This window comes from Gymnogyps californianus, chromosome Z (assembly GCF_018139145.2).
Source record: "Gymnogyps californianus isolate 813 chromosome Z, ASM1813914v2, whole genome shotgun sequence".
NCBI lineage: Eukaryota > Metazoa > Chordata > Aves > Accipitriformes > Cathartidae > Gymnogyps > Gymnogyps californianus.
In genome coordinates this window covers 23,624,414-23,645,595 of record NC_059500.1, presented here as the reverse complement: position 1 = coordinate 23,645,595, position 21,182 = coordinate 23,624,414, and the positions used below count along the sequence as shown (strand labels likewise).

Sequence of the window (21,182 nt, the reverse complement as noted above, 5' to 3'; positions counted from 1 at the left end):
TGTTTTCTTTCAAGGTGTTTGTTAAATACTCCTTTATATCCTTTTTAACATAAGAATTCTAATACAGCAAGTTATGACAAGCCACCATGTTGTTGCTTGTATATCTGTATGCCTTCTTTCCCCTCTGCTTTGTCTATTTAAGTAGAGCCCTTTGGGTAGCACAACCCTAGAAGTACATAAGGTCCAGCATCTCAGACCTAGAGAACAACTGCTTGCTGCTGTGGTGGAAATAAGTGATGTGTTTTTGGAGTGTAATAACTTGTTCTATTGGTAATGCATCTGATGAAATACAGTGTGACTATATTCTTAACTTGGACTCTGCAGCACACACAAAAGAGAGAAAATTTTCTTTTCCTTACCTTCCTTCCTCGCTAAAAATAGTTTTGCAAATACATTGAAAACCATACCTGCTGAGTAAGAGACTACTGTTTTTCCAGTTAGTGTGTAGTACTGCATTTTACTGGAGACAGTAAAGTGAATATTTAAACATGAAAATAATTTTAATACTACTACTCATTTGTCATGCACCATTCCAGAATTCCACTAACACTTTAATAAGTTCCCATTATAAACCAACAATTCCTTTTCTGCTACCTTGAATCTATTCACTGCTTGCTCTCCAGAGGAGAAAAAATTTTCTCTCTTTCTAAAACTGTGATTATTCCTTTTTTTGTAGGTTCCCTTGATGAATCTTTCAGGTTTTTTTAAATATTCTTTGATCTAAAAGTACACTGAAGTTATCATTTCCAAAGTGGTAATTTTAGCCACAAATCTCCAAAAAGCTAAATAATACAGTTGAGTGAATGCTTTGGTGCCAGTTGTGCTTCTAAAGCACATGGGATAAATGTCTTGAAAAGGTCTTTGAAATTTAAATGCATAAAAAGAATGTGTTTTATTGAAGTTCGTGTTCATACTGCAGATCCAGCCCAGACTGACAATGAGCAAATTGCCTCTTCAAGCAAATATCTATCCTATGACTACAATGGCTTATATCCAAGATGTTGGCGTTCGTTTGACACTTCATTCAGCTCAGTCTCTAGGTGTTGCAAGCTTGAAAAATGGTAAGTATAAGATGATAGATATTATAAAGGCCTATCCTTCAGGATTGTTTGAAATAGTTCATTCAGAGATTACCATACCTACTAGCATTTAAAGAAAGGAAATAGGTTTCTCCAACTCTCACAAGTTTTAGAATATGTCCATAAGGGAGGAGGTAGAGGTTTTTCTCACATGACATCCTGTCATCTTCAATGGAAGATCTGTCTAAAACTAGAGACAGAGGAAAGAGATTACAAAAAAGACAAAATGAGCAAAAAAAATTGTCAGAACCAGGTATTTTTCACCCAAGAACTCTGATGAAGCTCAAGGATGAAACAGCGAAACTAAGTGGTTTGTTCTCGTTTGAACTGCTTTGGTAGCAGAGGGCTTAAGATGGATAATGTGGTGCTGATCATGTTTTTTGATTTGTTTGTTTACTTTAGGGTAGAAAGCACTAGTCTTGAGGTATACACAGTATAGCCTAAAATCCCTGTCAAGGAAAACAATAGTAGCTTTTGAAGACTAGAATTAGTGAAATAAAGGATAAAAATGACCCTGGGTAAGAATCAACATACTTCTTCTGAAGCAAAATCATACTTCACAAATTTAATGGAGTACTTCAAAAGAGCTGATGAATATGTTGACAAGAAAAATCAATTCATATTAAGAATTCCAAAAGGGATGCAGTCTTGTCCCTCACAGCAGAGAAGGCTATGATGAATGGCCTGGAGGGGTGGTAAGAGAGGTCAGTTGTTCAGTCTATACTGCTACCAGAATGAGGAGGCATTCAAATAAAGCTAGCAAGTAGTGGGCAAAATAAGGTATATAATTCATAATTTAAGATGTATAATTCCTTACTGTAATACATTGTGAGTCTAAATTTGCACAGTTTTGAAAAACAACTGAATGAATACTTAGAAGAAAAAAAGCCCATCAAAAACTATGCCAAAACCTACTTCCCAGTTTCCTTTCAGAAAAATGTCATACTAATGTCTATTCTGACAAAAGGTGAATACTGTACTAGATTGATGGCAGTATTAGCAAACCTAATTCATTTTAGGGCAAAGAGTTAACACTAGGCTATAGACGGATGCTTTAATAAAGCCATAATGGAAAATATCATCCTTTTGTTCCAAGATGACCTGATACAAGACCCAAACCACATTTTTTCATGCCTTCCATTGCTAGAAACCAAATTCTCTTTGGCCTGATCTTGTGAATGAACTTGACGCCACCAAACATTTGTAAGCACTCATTATACAGATATTGGAAACTAAATTAGTGTGCAGAGGCTCTGTTACCTTGTAATAGTGTCTGTATTTGTTCTTTAACAATCCTAGTCTCTGCATCACAGAATAATGCAACAGCTAAGTCCATAGAGACCCCCACTCTCTGTCTTCAAGTTAGGGAAGGCTAGCACTGTTTGATATATTGCAGTTAAGTATCAGGGAGAAACTGGCTTTCTGTGAGCATTGGTTTCAACCCAGTCAGAGGACATTAGAGGCTTTTCCCCTACTCCAGTTAAATAAAAGAGCAAAAGATGTATCCTGTGCCTGGTCATGGCGTTACTTTCTTAACTATGTCACTCTTTGGCGTCTATTATGTCACTCAAGGTTAAGAGATAGTTAGCAACATCAAGTATTTACTCTGTGCCCACTACAAGAAAGGAGGAGAATGTGTTAATCTGACTTGTTATCATTAGGTAATATTTCATTAAATGACTGTGTTTACTACCTTTGTCCTGAGGGCAAGCTGGACTCCTTAAAAGAGAACAAAAATGAAGCTGAAGGTTCTGTGGCTGCTGAAAGTCATATGCTTCATGACACTTCTTTTGAAGGCTCTTCAGGATCTCAAAGGAATCCTGGAAGAAAACCTGAAAATGTTACAGTTTAGGCAAGCACCTTCGGTAGCTGTGTATCTGTGTGTCTGAGACTGTGTCTCAAGGCATAACCCACCATCTGAGTTTTATATCAACAGCTGATTATTTATCACTTCTCATTCTTGGATTAGAGACAGGTTCCTTACTATGGAGGAGTTAGTTAACTCTCATGCTGTCAGATGATCTCAGCGGTATGGAGTGGGATTTCTCACTGTATTGTCGTCAGTCTTCAACATCAGCTTCTGAGAGACTTGATCAAAAACTGTAAAGTACATATGCCACAACTTTATTCCTACTTTCCATCTCTCTTCCCATTTGTGGGATTGGATGCATAATCATATTTTAATGTTAGATGCTGAACATCCTCCACCTTGTAAATTCCATCCAGTTCTGCTCTAATTTACTACTTAGTGGATTATCCTCCATGCTGCAGGGAAGATCTCCAGATAGATGGGATGCACCACTGTCATTTGGAGGTGCACTTCCCTGCAGTCTGATGGATAATTAATGGTGTACCGGGGATCACTTATGTCCTGAAGCCTCATGCAATACACTTATACCATTTTTAAGCCAGAAATTTCCCTAAAACAATCTTTTTTAATCTTTGACCCACTTCTGAAATGGTTTTTGTCTCAGACTTTAGCAGCACCGATCATTTTGTTTGTATTTGCTGTTCACAGTCACCTTAAGAATCATAAAACTTTATTTTCTCAGCCTTCATTATCCTAGCTTCTTAAAGAATATTGGAAATGCGGTTAGGTAGTTTTGGATCTAGATCTTCTAAGTTTTGTTTGAAAACTTTGACAAAAGTTTATCATAGGTTTGTCCTTCTTATTATGGTTCTAGCTTTTTTCAGAGTCTTATCATACCTGTCAGCCCATGTTCGTACAGTGATCCACAAAGACCATCAATTTGAGGCACAATCCTAGCCTTATACCGTAGTTCAAAATGGTAGTTTGTTTCTTAGTCATTGCCAGCTGACTTCTGTCCTGGATACACAAAATCTGTTTTTACTTGAGGGAAGGGAAGAACAAGTATTTAGGAGAATTGGAGAGGTATTTGTAGAACAATGAAAAAGTATGAAAGAGACTGCCTTACTAAGCAGCTTTTTCTAGTAGCTTAAATCGTGCATTTCTTATTTAGGAAACAAGTACTTCAGTCTTCCAGTTTTATTTAGGAAACAAGTACACTTGTTTGAAGATTCAATGCGCAAAAACTGTAACAGCCTTAATTACATGCCCTGAACTGATTTCCCTCTGGAGATACAAACTTGAAAAGATATGAACTTCATCTTCCATAAGGCTATTTATGATTTAACGTCACACTTAAAGAGCTATCCTGAATGGCAATGCTACAGTTCAGTATAAACACAGAAATTCATACCCGGTGTTCATCTGGTGCAAAGTTCTTTCCTACTCCCACAAGTAAAAATACCCTTACAAGAAGGAGTGATTGTGAGTATTTATATTGCCTACCTGTTCTTCCTTCTGCCTCGAACTATGAAACAAAAACAAAAAAAAGGAAAAAAAAATATTTGGTAGGTGCAGTCTTTTATGGAGTGTAAGATGAAGATAGTTCCTGTACAGAAGGTCTCTCCATACAGCTGCAGCTACTTGGGGTGATTCTCCTCTGATGCTTGATGTGCCAAGTATCCTTGTTACAAATAATAGTTAACAGTAATAACTTTTCATGCTCAACTTCTATTTAGACTCCTGTGTTAAAAATTCGCAGGACCTTCTGCTGAAAGGCTTGTGAAAATTTTTTGGAAGGTCATAAACAGCCAAAGCCCAAAGGTATTAACTGTTTTCATAATCAGTCCTAACAATATTGATCTGCTATTACTCTTCTGCACACAAGAGAAAAATTGTGATTCTTTATAACTTTCAGGGTATTTTTCTTATGTTTAATAGAAGCTTTACATATTCTTGTTACCTGTATAATCCTTGTATTGCTCTTTCAGGTCAGTTGGAAGTGATCATGGATCGTCGACTTATGCAGGATGACAACCGTGGCCTTGGACAAGGTGTCCAAGATAACAAGATTACAGCTAATAACTTCCGACTTCTGCTGGAAAGAAGACATGGAACAGATGTGGTAGGATGCACTGTCTGGATTTTTCTGGCTAATTAAGATATAAATATTTATTTCTGTTGCAGCAGCAGTGAACTCAGTAAAGAAATTATTCTATAAGCGTAGAACTAAGGAAACATAGCTTCCAAGGGAGTTTTGTCAGCTTGCTTGCGTATTCTCATCGTAAAGACTTCATCTTTCACTATTCCTCACACAAATACATGCAGTGTCTGCTTTCTCACTGACGCTTCAACACATGACTGGGGTACTGTTGTGGAAGTCTCATCTTTTTTCTTTCTATTTTTTTTTTTCTTTTTTTTTATTGAGGAAGCTTGTAAAAAATGCTAATTAGCGAGACTTCTGCTTCTTAACAAAGTTAACTGAATCTGGACAAAGGTTGACAAATTATTTTGGATGAATGGGTGGAAAGAGAAAACATCTTATAAATTTAATTTTCTTAGGAAGTAAGATTTAAGTGGAAATATTTAGATGTCAGACATATAAACCTTCTCACTTCATTATGATTCTGGGAAAGTTGAGACCATTTTGTTTTAAGGGTTTTTTTTTTTACTTGCACAGATCATTTCAGTTCACCTTTTTCTGTATTAGTCTTTTGAATAACTCTTCAATTTTCTTTCAGTTCTTTGCATTTTCCCTCTTTGCTTTTTTTCTATCATTTTTGAGAAGGACAAAATAAGTACATCTTCATATTGAGGCAGTAGAATCATGATGACAGCACTGAGTATATTTTGAAATCATCACATAGCTAAAGATGAGAGGTTGTATACTGAGCTACTAATGAATATGCAGATAAATTTGAATTAATTCTGGTTTATAATGGATATCATTAACCACTGTAAGAGGTTGATAACATCAAGCTTAAAGCTAATTTCCACCACTTAATGATTGACAGTGTGTTTTTCACATTGTACATGTCATTATGATTTTCTTGTTCCTCATCCTGTATGACACAGGCAGCGTATTAACTGCATTTATCAGTGTGGTGTGCAAATATCTGAGCTAACTTGAAAGAAGCCAACTTGAGTTCTGCAGCAGTCTAGCTTTGACAACAATGAGCATCGCACAGGTTAATCTACCTTCACAACAGGAAACCTTCAGAGAGATCTATACTGCCACAGAAAATTTCTCTAGTACCCAGGGTAATTTGTGTTGTATTAAATTAGAATGAGAGGCTGGTAAGTAAGAATTATTGGACATGGAAATCTATGTTTACATTAGCAAATAATTTGAAGCAACAGGAGCAGATCAAATCAGTTAGTGCCATGGTGCTTGCATTGACACTGTGTGCAGTCTTGGTATTTTCCATAGAACCATAAAATAACTCACTAAAAGGTATCTCTGGAAGTCTTCTAGTCCAGTCCCTGCTCAAAGCAGGTCTATTTTTGTGTCAGAATAGACTTAAAAAACTGTCCAAAGGATTAGTCATCCATTTAGACCGTAATGGAGATGTGAAGGGTTAGAGCACGTTTCGTGCATACCTCCAGGGGAGCTTCTTGGTTACTTCCTTCTACAAGAAAACTAGTCCATGCACACTGAGACTCCTCTGCAAACTAGCACAGTGCCTGGTTAAGTGGGTTTGGCTGTAAGTTTAATTTCAGAACAGTACTGCTGCTTCAAACCAAAACACTCCTTTGGAAAATAGTTTGAGGTTACCTCAATTAGAACAAAGGCAGCGGAAACAACTCTGGGATTATCTGGTTAGTGAAACGTTTACATGTGTCTTTGCATACATTTACCAGTTTGTTTAGGATACTAGTCAGACATCAGCTCAGTAGAATAACAATGTATTTCCCTTTTTTTATTAAAATCCTCTTCCTTTCCTCCGTTTTTGAAAGATTCTGTGCAAGTTGCTGCGAATCTTTCAAAGGAGAAGGGACAATTACCTGCTACAATAAAAAATCTTTGAGCTGTTTTGGGTACCTGTGTTCCAGCAGCTACCTTCCTTCCCCCTGACCCTTTCTGCTGAGCTTATAATGGTTTTCAATAGCTGCCTTTAAGGGCAGTTTGTTCTTATACACTTTTGCAGGGACTTGAAAAGAAGGGGGATCAAAGCTATGGGGGAGCGGGCACAGTCAAAGAGGTGCTGTTGGCACAACTGATGCAGTGTGCACAACCCCCAGGAGCCAAGCAAGATGTTTTAAGGAAACATTATCTTTCTGGTGTTATATCTGGAATTCCCCTTTGCTATATTAAGAGTGTTCTAGCATTTTGTTTTTCAAAATTTATCTGAACATCAGTAGCATTTTCTGATTCATGTAACTGTTTCAGATGTGCTAAAGTAAGGAAGGGTAGTAGTCCCCTTTCTTTCTGTTCTGTTAAATGTACAAACATATTTTTTTTTAGTGCATTGTTACTCACAAGGTGGTAAAAATAGCCCTGTCAGAAAAATTATGAAGGAATTATATGCAGTTTATATATTTAATCGGCTGCAGTGTGACTCATACACTGACCCTAATTTTGTTGTCAAGCCCTGTTTTGTTATTGACTTGAGGAACCATGGAAGCTACAGGAGGAGAGAGTTTTGATCACTTGGCATCTTTGCCAGTACAAGCTTTTCCTAAAGCATATTCCAAAATATTTCATTCTGTCTTTTCTCAAAAACAGTTCTGAAGAACAGGATTTTTTCTGCTCTTTGGGAAACTTCCCCATAAAAGGAGAGTGTGTGAAGTGTAGGATGTGCAGTTCTTTAAAATTAACATAAATGTGCATCGCTTTGGTATAATTACTGTGGAGTTTTTTGGTTATGACAATATCAACCAAAAGTTTCTTTTAATTTACATCTCCAAAATACTTTTTTCCTTCGCCAGCCCCACCCTGAACAGTATATTTTAATGGCAGAGTCAAACCATATGAATGTCCTGAAGTATAAGATTAACCTGTCCAGTGGGTAGGTAGAATTCTTAATAATTGCTAGCATACTCAGGTAGCCTGTGTTCTACTAAGTCCCTAATCCTAATGTTACCTGTTTTTTGGCTATTGAATTCTAGCTCATCTAGCCAGTAGTAAACACTCCTGCTGATATTGCCTCTGTGCAAAAGATTTCAGGTTGATTTGGTTTGCTTAAGTTTTTTATTTATTTTTCTTCCCCCTAAGATGGATACTACAAAAGGTGTATTCAGAATGACAGTATTGTTTATGAAGTAAGCTATGTATGTAGTAAGAGCTGGGCAAATCTCATTTCACTTTACATTATACTCACCTGATTTATTGACAACTCTGTCCCTCAGACCTCTGTTGATCTTGTTACTGTGTTTTGATACAGTTTCTATATACATCTTTTTCTCCTCCTACTAGATGTAACTGATTCTGCTTATATGTTCGTTTTGTCCTTGCAAGCATTTTTTGGCTCTGCATATCTGTTTGACTTCTCTCCTAATATTCATTCTTCTTTTTCCTCAGATTGTTAAGCAAGAACTGAATGTACTTCATTTTTAAATTGAAGGGATTATTATTTAGTTGAGAATGAAACTGTGTACAGTTATCAATGCTTGCTTGTCAAAAGAGTAAATGTTTCTTTATTTTTGAAAATATAGACTCTTTATTTTACATTTTTTATAAGTTTTGTTAAAAATAAGCATTGATATCTTTTTACTTTCTGGGCCTTAGTGTTTTATATTAGTATAAGAATATGAATGAAATAGGATTTATAGGAAGTGGTAATATCTTTATCTCATCAATGACACAGCTGGAGTAAAGATGCCATGCCAGGCACACACTTTCTTCTTCAGATTCCTATTTCATACCTTGCCTTGACTTGCTCAATTTATATAGCTGGATTTATAGCCTAGTCTCAAGCAGAAAGCCAGGATTCAATGGTTCAAATAGCTGCTATGGTTTGGGGGAGGTTGTTTAAAGAAATAATGATACAGGCAGTTAATAAAATCACAAATATGTGGCAGTCAAATAATCAAGCTCCTTTTCTTCCACCACATACAACTACTCTCATTTTCTTATTAAATATCTGTCAATAATCACTTTCTCTGAAAATATATGCTTGGTGATATAGCCATTTCTATCTGATTATTCAGTTACATTTGCCACTTCCTTGATGTGCATATTTATAACGCATGTGTACATTTCATCTAGTAGCTATATACTATACTGTGCATTGCCATGCTATGTGTAACCACACCTTAACGACCATAATTAACTTGATGTTTCAAAAAAGCTGAAACTCTACATTGGCTTAACTGCTACCATTTAGAAGGATTTTGAAGCCCGTGTGACAACGTCAGGTATTCTAATATCATTTTTAGTTATGACTACCATAGTGAACTCGTTAAATATATACAAAATCTTGAACTTAAAAGTTTTGGGGTTTTATGGTGGCCACAGGAAAAAAAAAAAGACATTTCCCTCTCTTCCTCTCTCACAGAACACAATACATCTTTAGAGTCTTGCCACATATATTTAGTAAGGGAGGTACACTTATTTCTTGTTTCATTTGAAGAGAGATTCAGGTAATGTGTTAGTTCTTTACAGCTTTGCTTAAAACACTACATTTAAATTATCATTACTGCTACTACTATATAGATGATACTATATTTCTTATGCTGGAAGTTTGTCTGCTGCTCAAGATCAGTGTTTCTATCTTTTATTTATCTACAAATACTATCTGCTTTCAGGCCAGTGGAAAGTTTTTATGCCAGGGCACCTTACAGCTTAATTTCTTTCAAATACTGTTTTTTCTTGACACTGTGACAAAGATGTGTTGCAGAGAGGTTCTAAATAAAGACAGATTTGTCTCCAAGCTCCATTCATGTGATAATGTCCAAAGCTGCAGGGAATAAATATTCTCACCCTACAACAGGGCAGCAGGCACTCGTAGCTGGCTCATGGTGAAGTAGGTAGTACAGAGGACTGCCTTCCTCTGATTTCTGGACTTACAGCTTTGTCTCTTTTGTGGGGTTTTTTTGTGTATGTATGTCCATCTCTACAGTGAATTACTTTCCTTTGGTTGTTTTTATTTGTCTTCGTTTGTGCGTACTGTCTGCCAGCTCTGTTTAGAAAGAAAGTGTTTTACTTCAGTAGTATGCAGAGTATTCAAGGTTGGTCTCTCCACTTTTAGCCCATATAATTCACCAAAGCGGGAGGGTAGACCTCTCTAAGGTCTTTTCTGAGCTTATCTGAGCTGGTGCAGTTTGAGGTCTTAAATTTAAACCTTTCTGTATCACCAATTCTAGGAAGGCCTACTTGTTCCTCCTGCAAGCTCTGATGGTAGGGCAGAATCCTTCTTAAAGGAGGGAGAAAGGCTGCAAGTCCAGCTGCTTCTTGTCTTCTCAAGTGAAAATCTCCTTGCACGTGGAGCAAGCAGTTTCCATCAGCAGCAAGAACTTCACATGAGCAGCAGACTTCCAATGCAGATAGCCTTTCTAGAGGACAAAAATTAGGAGATACCATGTAGTTTCTGTCTTTATCATCAGTTTGGTGACTACTTCCTCATCAATGCAGAACTCCAGAAAATTTCTGATCACTGTGTTCTGCCATCATCAGGAACAGGATAAGCTCTTCCCAGTCAACAGGAAACAAAATCTAGCACTGTTGTCCTTTCCACAACTCTAGCATGGGTTACTTATTTAGGCATTAAGTCCCTCCTCCTTCCTCCTGCACCATTATTGAACAATATAAACACTATAAGAAGAATTAGAAGAGAAGAAATAAAATTGGTGGGAGAGGCTATAACTAAAGTATAAAATAATTCTATTGTTGAGAAAAGCATGTCATGCTGTCTGTCTGCTTTTGTGATCCCTTTCATCCAACTGTACTGATGGCTGCATATTTGTTAACCTTGGTAATTATGGTGGTGTGCTTATGGTCATGATGACTAGTTACTTTCCTTGCCATCTGCACTCTTCTGTAGACTAGCGAGCAGCTGTTCTCCAAATGATCTGTTTAGAGAACATGATTGCTATTATGGCATCTGATTAAAGACTTAACTAAATTAAATGCAAGGACCTGACAGTCATCGAAGAAACAGCGATAGGTGGAGGAAGCGAAGGAACCTAACCAGGGAGGAGTGGAGTACACTGAACTGGCTGCTCCTGGGACCATGAAAGGAAGAAGATTAGATTGTTCCTGGTGCGAAAGCCAACAAGGCGACTCAGTAGAAATCACTTTATGCAGACTAAGGGCATTATTGCTTAAAGGGGTTCAGGACTTATAGGATTTGGAGGAGGAAGAGAATTTTGGACTTGTTTTAAAAAAAAAAAAAAAAAAAGGCTTGGTACGGGGTGCTCAGTGGAAGGGACATAGCAGGGGAAAGAGAAGGATTGAGGAGGAACAAGTGGGAAAAATAGGGGTAAAAGGGGCATAAAAGGGTCTGATCAAGTCCAGTGCTTGATCACCACAGCCTATCCTGTATTCTTACTAATTCTGGTTTCTGTGCAAGTGCACCACCTTTTCTGAATCTGTGTGAGCCATTAGCCAACTTCAGGTAAGACTAGGAAGCAAGTAGAATAAGAGGTCTGTGTGTCAGCTATTGGAGAGTGAGAGACCATGGTATTGAGGGACCAGTGCAACTGGCTGCCAGTTGCTGGCAAGACCTTTATTTTCTGTGTGTGCATGTAAACTGTTAGCAAACTTCAAGCTGACAGGTAGGGGGCCGGCACCTGGAAGGACATGAAGTCTGAGCTGGTGAATGGTTAAGGGGCCTAAGGTCCAGGCCTGGATATCAGGCAGACTTAAAGTCCACACTGATTTTTGAGGGATCAGTGGTTGTTGAGTGTACTTTGAATGAAGAAAGTGAGGATCTTTGACTGGTGAACTTCAGACCTGATCTGCTGGAGGGCACAATGAGGTTCAGGTTGTCTGTTCTGCTCGTGTTACCCGAGTGCTCTGTGTTTATGTGGGTGCTGGTAAAGGTGCTGCTCTCTGCTCACTTGTATGGCTGGCTGTGTGTGTGTGTGCATGCCTATTGGGAATACATGCTCTGCCTTTCTCCTGCCTGGTCTTGGAGGAGCAGAACCACAGCAGGCTCCCATCTATCAGCTTGGGATGAGAGGAGTCCCCTGGTCTACAGAGACTACCAAATTTGGCTCTAGCAGACTGCGAAGAACTCCTCCTGTGGGTCCAAATTTCCCTGCTTTTGTTTACCTGTAGCAGTCCCAGGTTTCCTCACCTGCAGCCTCACTGCCAGCTAAGAATCCACAGGCAGTACAGAAACTCTGTGGTTTATTTTAGAGTCACTCTGAACCAACTCACAGCCTCGTGAATATTTTACAGTGCCTCAGAATTTTCATTTCTTCTATAGTCAGCCTCCAGGGACCCTTTTCACCTAGTGTGACAGAAATGCGTTTGCAGTGTAACAGCCTCCAAGTGAATTGATAGAAAATTTTCCATTCCCTGAGGTAAAGAGATAATACTAGTTTTTGTCTGCTCAGTTGAGTCCTCCTTTGCTGGTCACTTCAATAGCTATCAAAAAACCCTAAGCATTCCAGGTCATGGTTCTCAATAAAGGACTTGAAACATATTGCCAAAAGAATTTATGGTTTGATGTGCAAAACTGTAACGTAACTGATGAATATGTCAGTGTTGACAAAAATGTATATACAAGCAATTGAGGCAGATCTAATCCTAATATTTTTCAGGATTTTTGCCCCCCCCAGGATTTCAGGAAAGACTGATGCTCTAGTATAGCAGAAAATAATCTGGCATCAATATTCTTGTTTATAGTCTTTGTAAGATTTCAGGATAGCTGCCTGTTCAGTACTCACATTTGTGGCTGTTATTTCTGGTTGCAATTTATCTAGGTGTATTGGGTTTGCGTGGCAAGGTTTTGGTAGCGGGGGGGCTACAGGGGTGGCTTCTGTGAGAAGCTGCTAGAAGCTTCCCCTATGTCCGATAAAGTTAATGCCAGCGGGTTCCAAGACGGACCCACCGCTGGCCAAGGCCGAGCCCATCAGCAACAGTGGTAGCGCCTCTGGGATAACATATTTAAGAAAGGGAAAAGAAGTTACAGGGGAGTTGGAGTTGCAGCCAGAGAGAGCGGAGTGAGAAGATGTGAGAGGAACAACTCCGCAGACACCAAGGTCAGTGGAGAAGGAGGGGGAGGAGGTGCTCCAGGCGCCGGAGCAGAGAGATTCCCCTGCAGCCCCTGGTGAAGACCATGGTGAGGCAGGCTGTCCCCCTGAGCCCATGGAGGTCCACGGTGGAGCAGATATCCACCTGCAGCCCGTGGAGGACCCCACGCTGGAGCAGGTGGATGCCTGAAGGACGCTGTGACCCTGTGGGAATCCCGTGCTGGAGCAGGCTCCTGGCAGGACCTACGGACCCGTGGCCCCGTGGAGAGAGGAGCCCACGTTGGAGCAGGTTTGCTGGCAGGACTTGTGACCCCATGGGGGACCCACGCTGGAGCAGTCTGTTCCTGAAGGACTGCACCCCGTGGAAGGGACCCACGCTGGAGCAGTTCGTGAAGAACTGTAGCCCATGGGAAGGACTCACTTTGGAGAAGTTCGTGAAGGACTGTCTCCCGTGGGAGGGACCCCACGCTGGAGCAGTGGAAGAGTGTGAGTCCTCCTCCCCCTGAGGAGGAAGGAGCGGCAGAAACAACGTGTGATGAACTGACCCAAACCCCCATTCCCTCTCCCCCTGTGCCGCTTGGGGGGGAGGAGGTAGAGAAAATAAGGAGTAAAGTTAAGCCTGGGAAGAAGGGAGGGGTGGGGAGAAGGTGTTTTAAGATTTGGTTTTATTTTTCATTATCCTGCTCTGATTTGACTAGTAATAAATTAATTTTTTCCCTAAGTCGAGTCTGTTTTGCCCATGACAGTAATTGATGAAGTGATCTCCCTGTCCTTATCTCGACCCACGAGCCTTTCGTTTTATTTTCTCTCCCCTGTCTGGCTGAGGAGGGGGAGTGATAGAGCGGCTTTGGTGGGCACCTGGCATCCAGCCAGGGTCAATCCACCACACTAGGCCTCCCTAAAAGTCTAATTCATTGTAGAGGACCGGCTTTTTTACAGAGATTACCTGAAGATTGTTCTGCTGAAGATTCTTGTGCAGCTTTGAGGTCTTAGGTGTTCTGAATCCCACTGCTTAGAGAAGATCTTCCTATCACCGTATTTGATTTCCATACAAAATTTGCTCTGCAACCACTAGCCAGTTTGAAAGCTGTTTGAAGTGATGGTCAGTGTGTTCTTTGACACGTGGTTACATCAGCATTGCACTTTTGGACACTTGAAAGGAATTATTCACCTCAGAAGAATTAATTCAATTTTCATCAGTGACTAATTGCTATTTGTTGTATTATGGGCGTAAGCCCCGTTATCTAACATCCTTCTCCTTTCCTTCTCAAAAGCACTAGGAGTTTTTACAGGCACACAAAAAATCTAGCTCCAGACATTGACCTCAGAAGAAAAGGAATGATACATCCATATCTGGAGGACTTTCAGAACTTGTCAGACTGTGATTATTCTTTTTGTATTACAATGTGCAACTTTGGATGAATTTAAAGCAAGTGTATCTGATTTTCACTTGGTGAGGTAACAGCCAGGCAGTCTTGCGTGTAAAGCCTGCAACTAAGTTGAAACCATTTACTGCTTGATGTCAATCTCATGAATTTGACTAGTATCAGGCCCAAATAAAATCTGAATTTCTCTTCCAAGTTGGGAGCTTTAGGGCAATGTGTGTCCAAGAATGTTGTGCAATTTTCTCACTCTCTTCCTGTTTACAGACACCTCCTTCCTGGGGAGTGGGGAGCACTCTATGTAGTTAAGGATTCAAGATGTTTGCATTTGGGGAAGAATGTATGTAATTTTAAAGCTAAGGCATCTGTCCTTACCTGTCACTTATTTTTGTCATGTGTTGTAAAACTGCATATTCACATAGTCAATGATGTTGTCTGCCATTTGTTTCTCACCTATAAGCAGGCTAACACAGTATTACCCAACTAGTTTCTCAAGTAGAAGCAGCATCTCATCAAACATGCAGATGGATTGTCAATCTTTGGATTGTACAGAAAGAAAATTTTTCTTTACATATTTGTCTTTGGGAAGCTTTAGATTCTTTGGCTGACCATCTCGGTTGCTGTCAGTTGCTAGATATGATTGAGAGATATTTAATAATATTGTCTCCCTATGTTTTGGGACTAGAGATGCTCTGAAGAATCTTTTTACTCCACAGATTAGATTTTCCCATCCAGAAACATTCTTCTTTGAAGAGTGCTGCCAGTTGGTTTTCTGAACCTGTGACAGAGAAAGTTGATAAAAATTGTTTCCTCACACAACATGAAAGAGAGTGAGAGACTTTTTCCTTCCAGGAGTAGTCCAGGTGGTTTGGTATCAGACTATTTTGATCTGCGTCCCTTGATTTAGCAGGCCCAGAATTCTATCTGTTTCCAGATTTTATCTGAATGCACTGACATGCGAAGTCAGCGTCTACATTTCAACATGTTTGATCAGATAGTTTGGATGCTGGTGGGGTTTTGGAGTTACAATTAAATTTCTTTCCTGACTAGGGTTGTTCATAGCAGAGAACAGTCTAGAGGAGGACTAAATAGTCAAGATTTGTGATTTGATATTCTGTCTGCCTCAGTTTCCTTTCCTTACTTTTGTATGGGAAATTTTAGACTACTTGTCTGTGTTGAAAAGTTAATTGTTTCTCTGTTAGCTCAACTGAAGTCCAATTATCAACTGCTTTAGCTTTACTTTCTTCTCTACAGTATTTTCCATTTCTTTCTTCCATTCAATTACTAAATGATTTCTGAAGAGTCCAATTAGTGGTTTTCCCCTCTAATTAAGGACCTCAGTTCCTCAATTTAAACTCTTACCAGAAAACCATTTGAATCTTTTCTTAATCTGTTCCATCCTCCATTTATCAATAAAATAGCTCATTTCTGATATAAGGGCACATTTTGTAGATGAGGTCATTCTTAGAACTTGTTGCAAATTGTAACCTGAGGTTATACTGGAGTGTGGTTGGTTGGTTTGTTTGTTTTTCCTCAAAACTAAAAGTTTAGAGTTATTCACCTTACTTTCGATGACGAGGAAAGATCCTATATGAGGATTTGTTTACATCTATTGCACAGTCATTCAAGGGGCTGTATTTCAACACGGTTAGCTTTCAGTTGGATAACTGTATATTAATGTGGCGTAACGTAGTTTAAACAGGCAGTATTTGCTTTGATTAGAGCTCATTGAGCCAGCACTCAGCTATATCAGTGGCATTCGTTAGAATCTTGCCAGTACATAATGTTTGTAAGGCTGCCATTGGAGCTCCATTCACACTTTTGAGTGCTAAGCACTGTCATTGAAGTTGAGGAAATAATGCCACTTTTGAGAAAGCAGTACTTTAATTAGATGGAGACTGTGGGACTATGTCTTCTGACTTAGCATCAGCAGGGTACTGCTGAAAGCCACCCCCATAGTGAATATGCATATAGATTAACTATTCTTCCAAATGTGTTGTCTGTATGTGCAAACCCTTCCCATCTCTCTCTTTCCCCAGAGTCCTGTTTAAATTTTGGATCACTAGATTGAGAGGGGAAAAACATACTCCAATCCTTTCGTGACTGTGATGTACCTAGAGGGGAGTGCGATTTGAAGTGTCCCTTCTGGATCTTCTGTGATAGCATTGTCTTCACAGAGTTTGCAAAACCCCTCTTCCCTTGGTCTCCTGGCAGCTTTTGACACCTGCTGTACTCTCCATTCCCATTGCCATTACACAGATTCACTGAATGACTGCACTTCTTCTGTTGGTACAGTCATCCAAAGCTGACTGTCATTCCAGATGCGGGAATACAAGATTCAAGATGAAATCTCCACCTAAGTCTTACTGCAGCTTTTCAAAGTTTCAAAGTGGATAATGCTTAAGTACAATGCTTATGCCTGTGATAAAATATCGAAACACAGTGAGAGCAAAAATGAACCAAGTTGAATCAGCTCTGGTTCTAGCATTTGCCAGAGTCCTTCAAGACTGTGTTTCTCTGCAATCCTCAGTTATTTCCAGAATCTAGGAATTGAGGAGCCACTCTTTATGGTTCTGCTACGGGTTATCTAAGAATTTCGTCCCATTGCCCATTACTAGCAAATGATTCTCTCCCACCCGCATTCTTCTTCAAAGTTTCCAGTGTCTTTCCTTCCATCTTTCCTGGTTTCTCAACTGCAATATATGTTACTGCATCTTTATATTAAAACCACCTTTTTTATTGACATTACTTCTGTTAGCCTTAGAGAAGACTTTGAAGGATTCAGTCCTAGAAGATTGACCTGCCTTGTGCTATCTTTTCCTAGACAAGGCTGAGGATTCATCTGATATTTTTACCGTGGGCGATTTTTTTACTTTCATGTCAGCCAATATGCAAACTTCCCTCCCATTTTTTCCTGTACTTCTGATCTCTGGGATTTGAGCGAGGTTATGACCCATGGATGTCATGCTTGTGTTTATGTGCACAGTATTTTTCTGTACATTGAACAGAAGCTTTCAGAAAGATCACATGTCTCTTCGTCTCAAATGACCTTGGTGGCATTTTCTGAGGAACATCTGTTTCTGAAATTATAAGGACATCTAAATGAGTTCTGTTTTCAGCAAGCACTGTACTTCAAGGCATAAAGTTGCACTTAGTAGAATGACTTTTCAGTCACTCTTCCCGTAACAAACTGTGGCCCTTCTCCAAGTAAGTACTTGGGATGTCTTACAGTGAGAATTTGCATGTAGATAAAACATTTTAAAAAAAAAAAAAAAAAAAAAAAGTTGTTTCTGTGAAGGCTCACAGTTCTTACTCTTTCCAACTCCTTGGAGTCCCTTGAATTTGAGAAATCTGGAGTTGAGAACTATGTTGTATATGGGGCATGCACTTCTTATTTCGACATGTTTGTAGTGTATGTTAGGCAGTGGTTGAAAGTCGAGGAGGAGATGGCTGAATGTGAATTCTGTTTAGGCAAAACCACTGATCTCAAATACTTTGAGTATGAATGGCCATTGTTTAAAAGTGCGTATGAAAAGCTGATCTCAAATAACTGTTGTTGCTGGACAGTAGTTTTGTCTTCTGCCCATTCTCAGGTAACATGCCTAGAACTAGGAACGAGTTGCCAGGGCTTTTGATACATCTTTTGTTTTAAATATTATAATAGGGTGAATAAATTATTTGACTGATTCATGTGTAATTTGTAACATATTCTAGGGGGCCTTTTTTTAAGTTCTCAGATGCAAGCAATCAACTTATTTTACAGAAAAAAGAAAGATTAATAGTAAGAAAACTGATGTTAAAATATTTTGACTGACTTTAGACATCTATGGCAACACAGTAAACGGTGTTCCTTTTGGGGTGAAACAGTGAATTCTTCTTTGAAAGAACATGTATGTGCACATTTTCCGTGTGGGTAGAGCGTGGATGCAGTCACTTGAACTGAAGACTTTTAGCTTTAGCTGTACTTAGAGCAAGCTTGCTCATACTTTAATTGGAAAAGAAGAAAATCATGACAAGGAAGTTTGCCAGTGATGCGGAACTGTGCAAGGTAATAAAAAAAAATCAAGACTAACTGAGGAATTGGAGGACTCAAGACTGATTAAGCATGCAGTAAAGTGGCAGATGGAATTCAATGTAAATAAATGTAGTGAGGTGCATGGAGGAGTAATCCTCTACAACTATCAACTGGTACCATTTTTGGAAAGTAATTTGGGGGTCATAATAGATCTATAAAAATACTAACCTCAATGCTTAGTAGCTACCAAAGAGGCAAACAAGTGTTAGTCATTACTAAGAAAAGCACCAAGAATAAAACAGAAATTATCATCTTGCATCAATTCAGCTCTGGCATATTTTCAATTGCTACACTGTCAGATGGATTTAATGCTACTGCAGAGGTATAAATAAATATGCATACATGCATACGCACCCCAAAACAGGAATTACTGTTATGGTTGTCCATTATAAACTGATAAATAATCCTCCCTTTTGCTTTAAGTATCTCCCATTTATTTTTTATTTCCATGTTTTCAACCTATCATAAAATGCAAATTTAAGATATCAGTACTTAAGATACTATGTTTTCAGTAAACTTTCTGCAAAGTTTTCACTAAAAATCACCTGTTTAACTATAAACAAGCAGGGATTTATCTGATTGAGTATGCAAGGAAATATCAGAGCAAAATAAGTTTTCACCCATTTCTGCCTTATCTTCACTGACATTCTAAAACAGAAATTGTCTTTTTAAAGTTCCTTTGTTTTCTTTTCTGGCTTCTATGGAGCTTTAACTGGCTGTTGTGAATATGTAGGACTTAGTCATCTTGGATTTGTTACACAGCTTCTGCAGCCATGTAAAAGCACCGCAAATATAAAACTTGGGAAAGTACAAAACTTGTAAAATCTTGAAAGAGAGTCCCTTCAGTTTCTGCTGGCATGATGTTGAAATAAAACTGCTGAACGAAATCTTTTGCATTGCGGACCAAGATTAAGATGCTAGTTGCAATTCCTTCCAGCAAACAGTTTTAAGAAGTTACATTTAAAAAGAAAAACGGATGTAGGATACAAGTTAGATGAATCTGAAGAAAGTAGATAGGAAATACAGGACAGAAAATTTATGCAGAAAAGGAAGCCTGCAAAAGACTAGCTGGCTGTCAGTATTCAAGTAGATACTGAATAGATAGGAGCAACTTGCTGGTGTAGCTAGTTTCTTTCTCTAAACTACATTGTTTACACATCAAGGGCTAACACAGAAACTAAGGAACCGTGTAAAATGAGGTGTCATCTCATGATCATTTTGAAAGATGTACTAATAATTTGTAAAAACAAGAAGTATACCGAAGTACTAAAAGAGAATTAGTGGATGATCAGAAGTTTCCAAAAGTAATTAAATGGACCGTCTATAAATTAGAATTTTCTATTAAATTAATGGAATCATATATAAAGTAAATGGGTTTCAAAATTTAGACATGATGGTGTATTAACTTGATTTTACAAATATTTTCTCTTGTATTTTGCAGAATGAAGAGAAGACATCAGTCAGTTTTCCCTCACTTCTTAGCCATATGACTTCTTCTTTCTTAAATCATCCTGTAATTCCAATGACAACATATGCAGATTCAGGTGTCCCAGAGATGCTAAACACTTTTTCTCCCCTCATGTCATCCATGCCTTGTGACATGCATATAGTCAATCTGAGGACAATCCAATCAAAGGTAAGGTTAAACCACTGTTTTTATGAGCAAACATATGATATAGCTTATTATTACAGTCTAATCAATACTTTATTCTAGGAAAGTAATTTGTGAGGTTTTTTTAATATAATAGGATAAACTGCAGTGTGATGACTAGTTTTTGTTAATTCTGCAAGTACTAGAGACTTGTGTCTGTTTGAGTAACGTAAAATACAGGAATTGTTTTTTCACAACATAATATGCATAGTGCATTATTCTGTCTCTGGAGGGGGCACATTTCAATGTGTTCCCAAAGTCTAAGAGCAGAAGGTTCTTCTGTATTAAGAAGAATTAAATTTAAGGTCATTAGACTGTTCTGAGTACAATAATTTGTGTTTTTAGTAAAGCATGTAGTTTTAAACCCATCTGATTTCATTTGGAAGACTTAAAGAAAATCTACCACATCTTAACATCCATAGGAATAAATTGTTAAAATATTTTTCACCTAAATACAAGACCTATTTTAATTATTCTAACATCAGCTTACAGTCCTTGGTTCCTGTGAAACTGTTCTCTGGTAGGTTTACCAAAAAAAAAACCCACAACCCCACACCAAAAAAACCCCAAACAAAAAACCTGTTCTATACTCAGTATTTTTTTTCCTTGCAAAGGAACTTACACAATTGTAACCACCATATTTCAATTTTCTGTTTGATAAACTATAGAACTGTTTGTGCATCCTTCTTCCGCCAGCTCCTGTATAAATCTTTTCAGTTTTTCAACACCTTTTAAAATGTGGGTATATTAACTTTATGCTGTATTGCAGTATCACTCATCAGTGCTGTTACCATAGATTAAATCCCTTTTTATTTCTGCCATACCGAGATACTTACAAACTACTGTTGTCCCTTCTCCCTTAGAGTCTCCATGGTGGCTGAGGCAGAAGTACTCACCTATAATAACCTCAGATTATATTCAGAATATCTGCAAAACTTGCCATTAGCTACTGTTTTATCATAGTTCTTCATTTTTAGTCTTAATCCTTATTTTAAAACTTAAAGAATTAGTTTACTTTCTCACACTTTCTCTGTTAGCAGTTCAATCT

At 38.4% G+C, this 21,182-nt stretch overlaps 1 protein-coding gene across 2 annotated transcripts in view; it reads left to right on the top strand.

The window, feature by feature from the left end:
- Window positions 1–21,182, top strand: part of MAN2A1 (mannosidase alpha class 2A member 1) — a 127,075-nt gene that overhangs the window by 96,564 nt on the left and 9,329 nt on the right. The window contains exons 18-20 of one of the 2 annotated variants that reach the window (XM_050912619.1): window positions 920–1,061; window positions 4,878–5,008; window positions 19,925–20,119. In XM_050912619.1, the coding sequence (XP_050768576.1) occupies window positions 920–1,061; window positions 4,878–5,008; window positions 19,925–20,119 (468 nt within the window). Of the gene's footprint in view, window positions 1–919; window positions 1,062–4,877; window positions 5,012–19,924; window positions 20,120–21,182 lie in introns of both variants that reach the window. The other variant, XM_050912617.1, reaches the window with a different exon arrangement.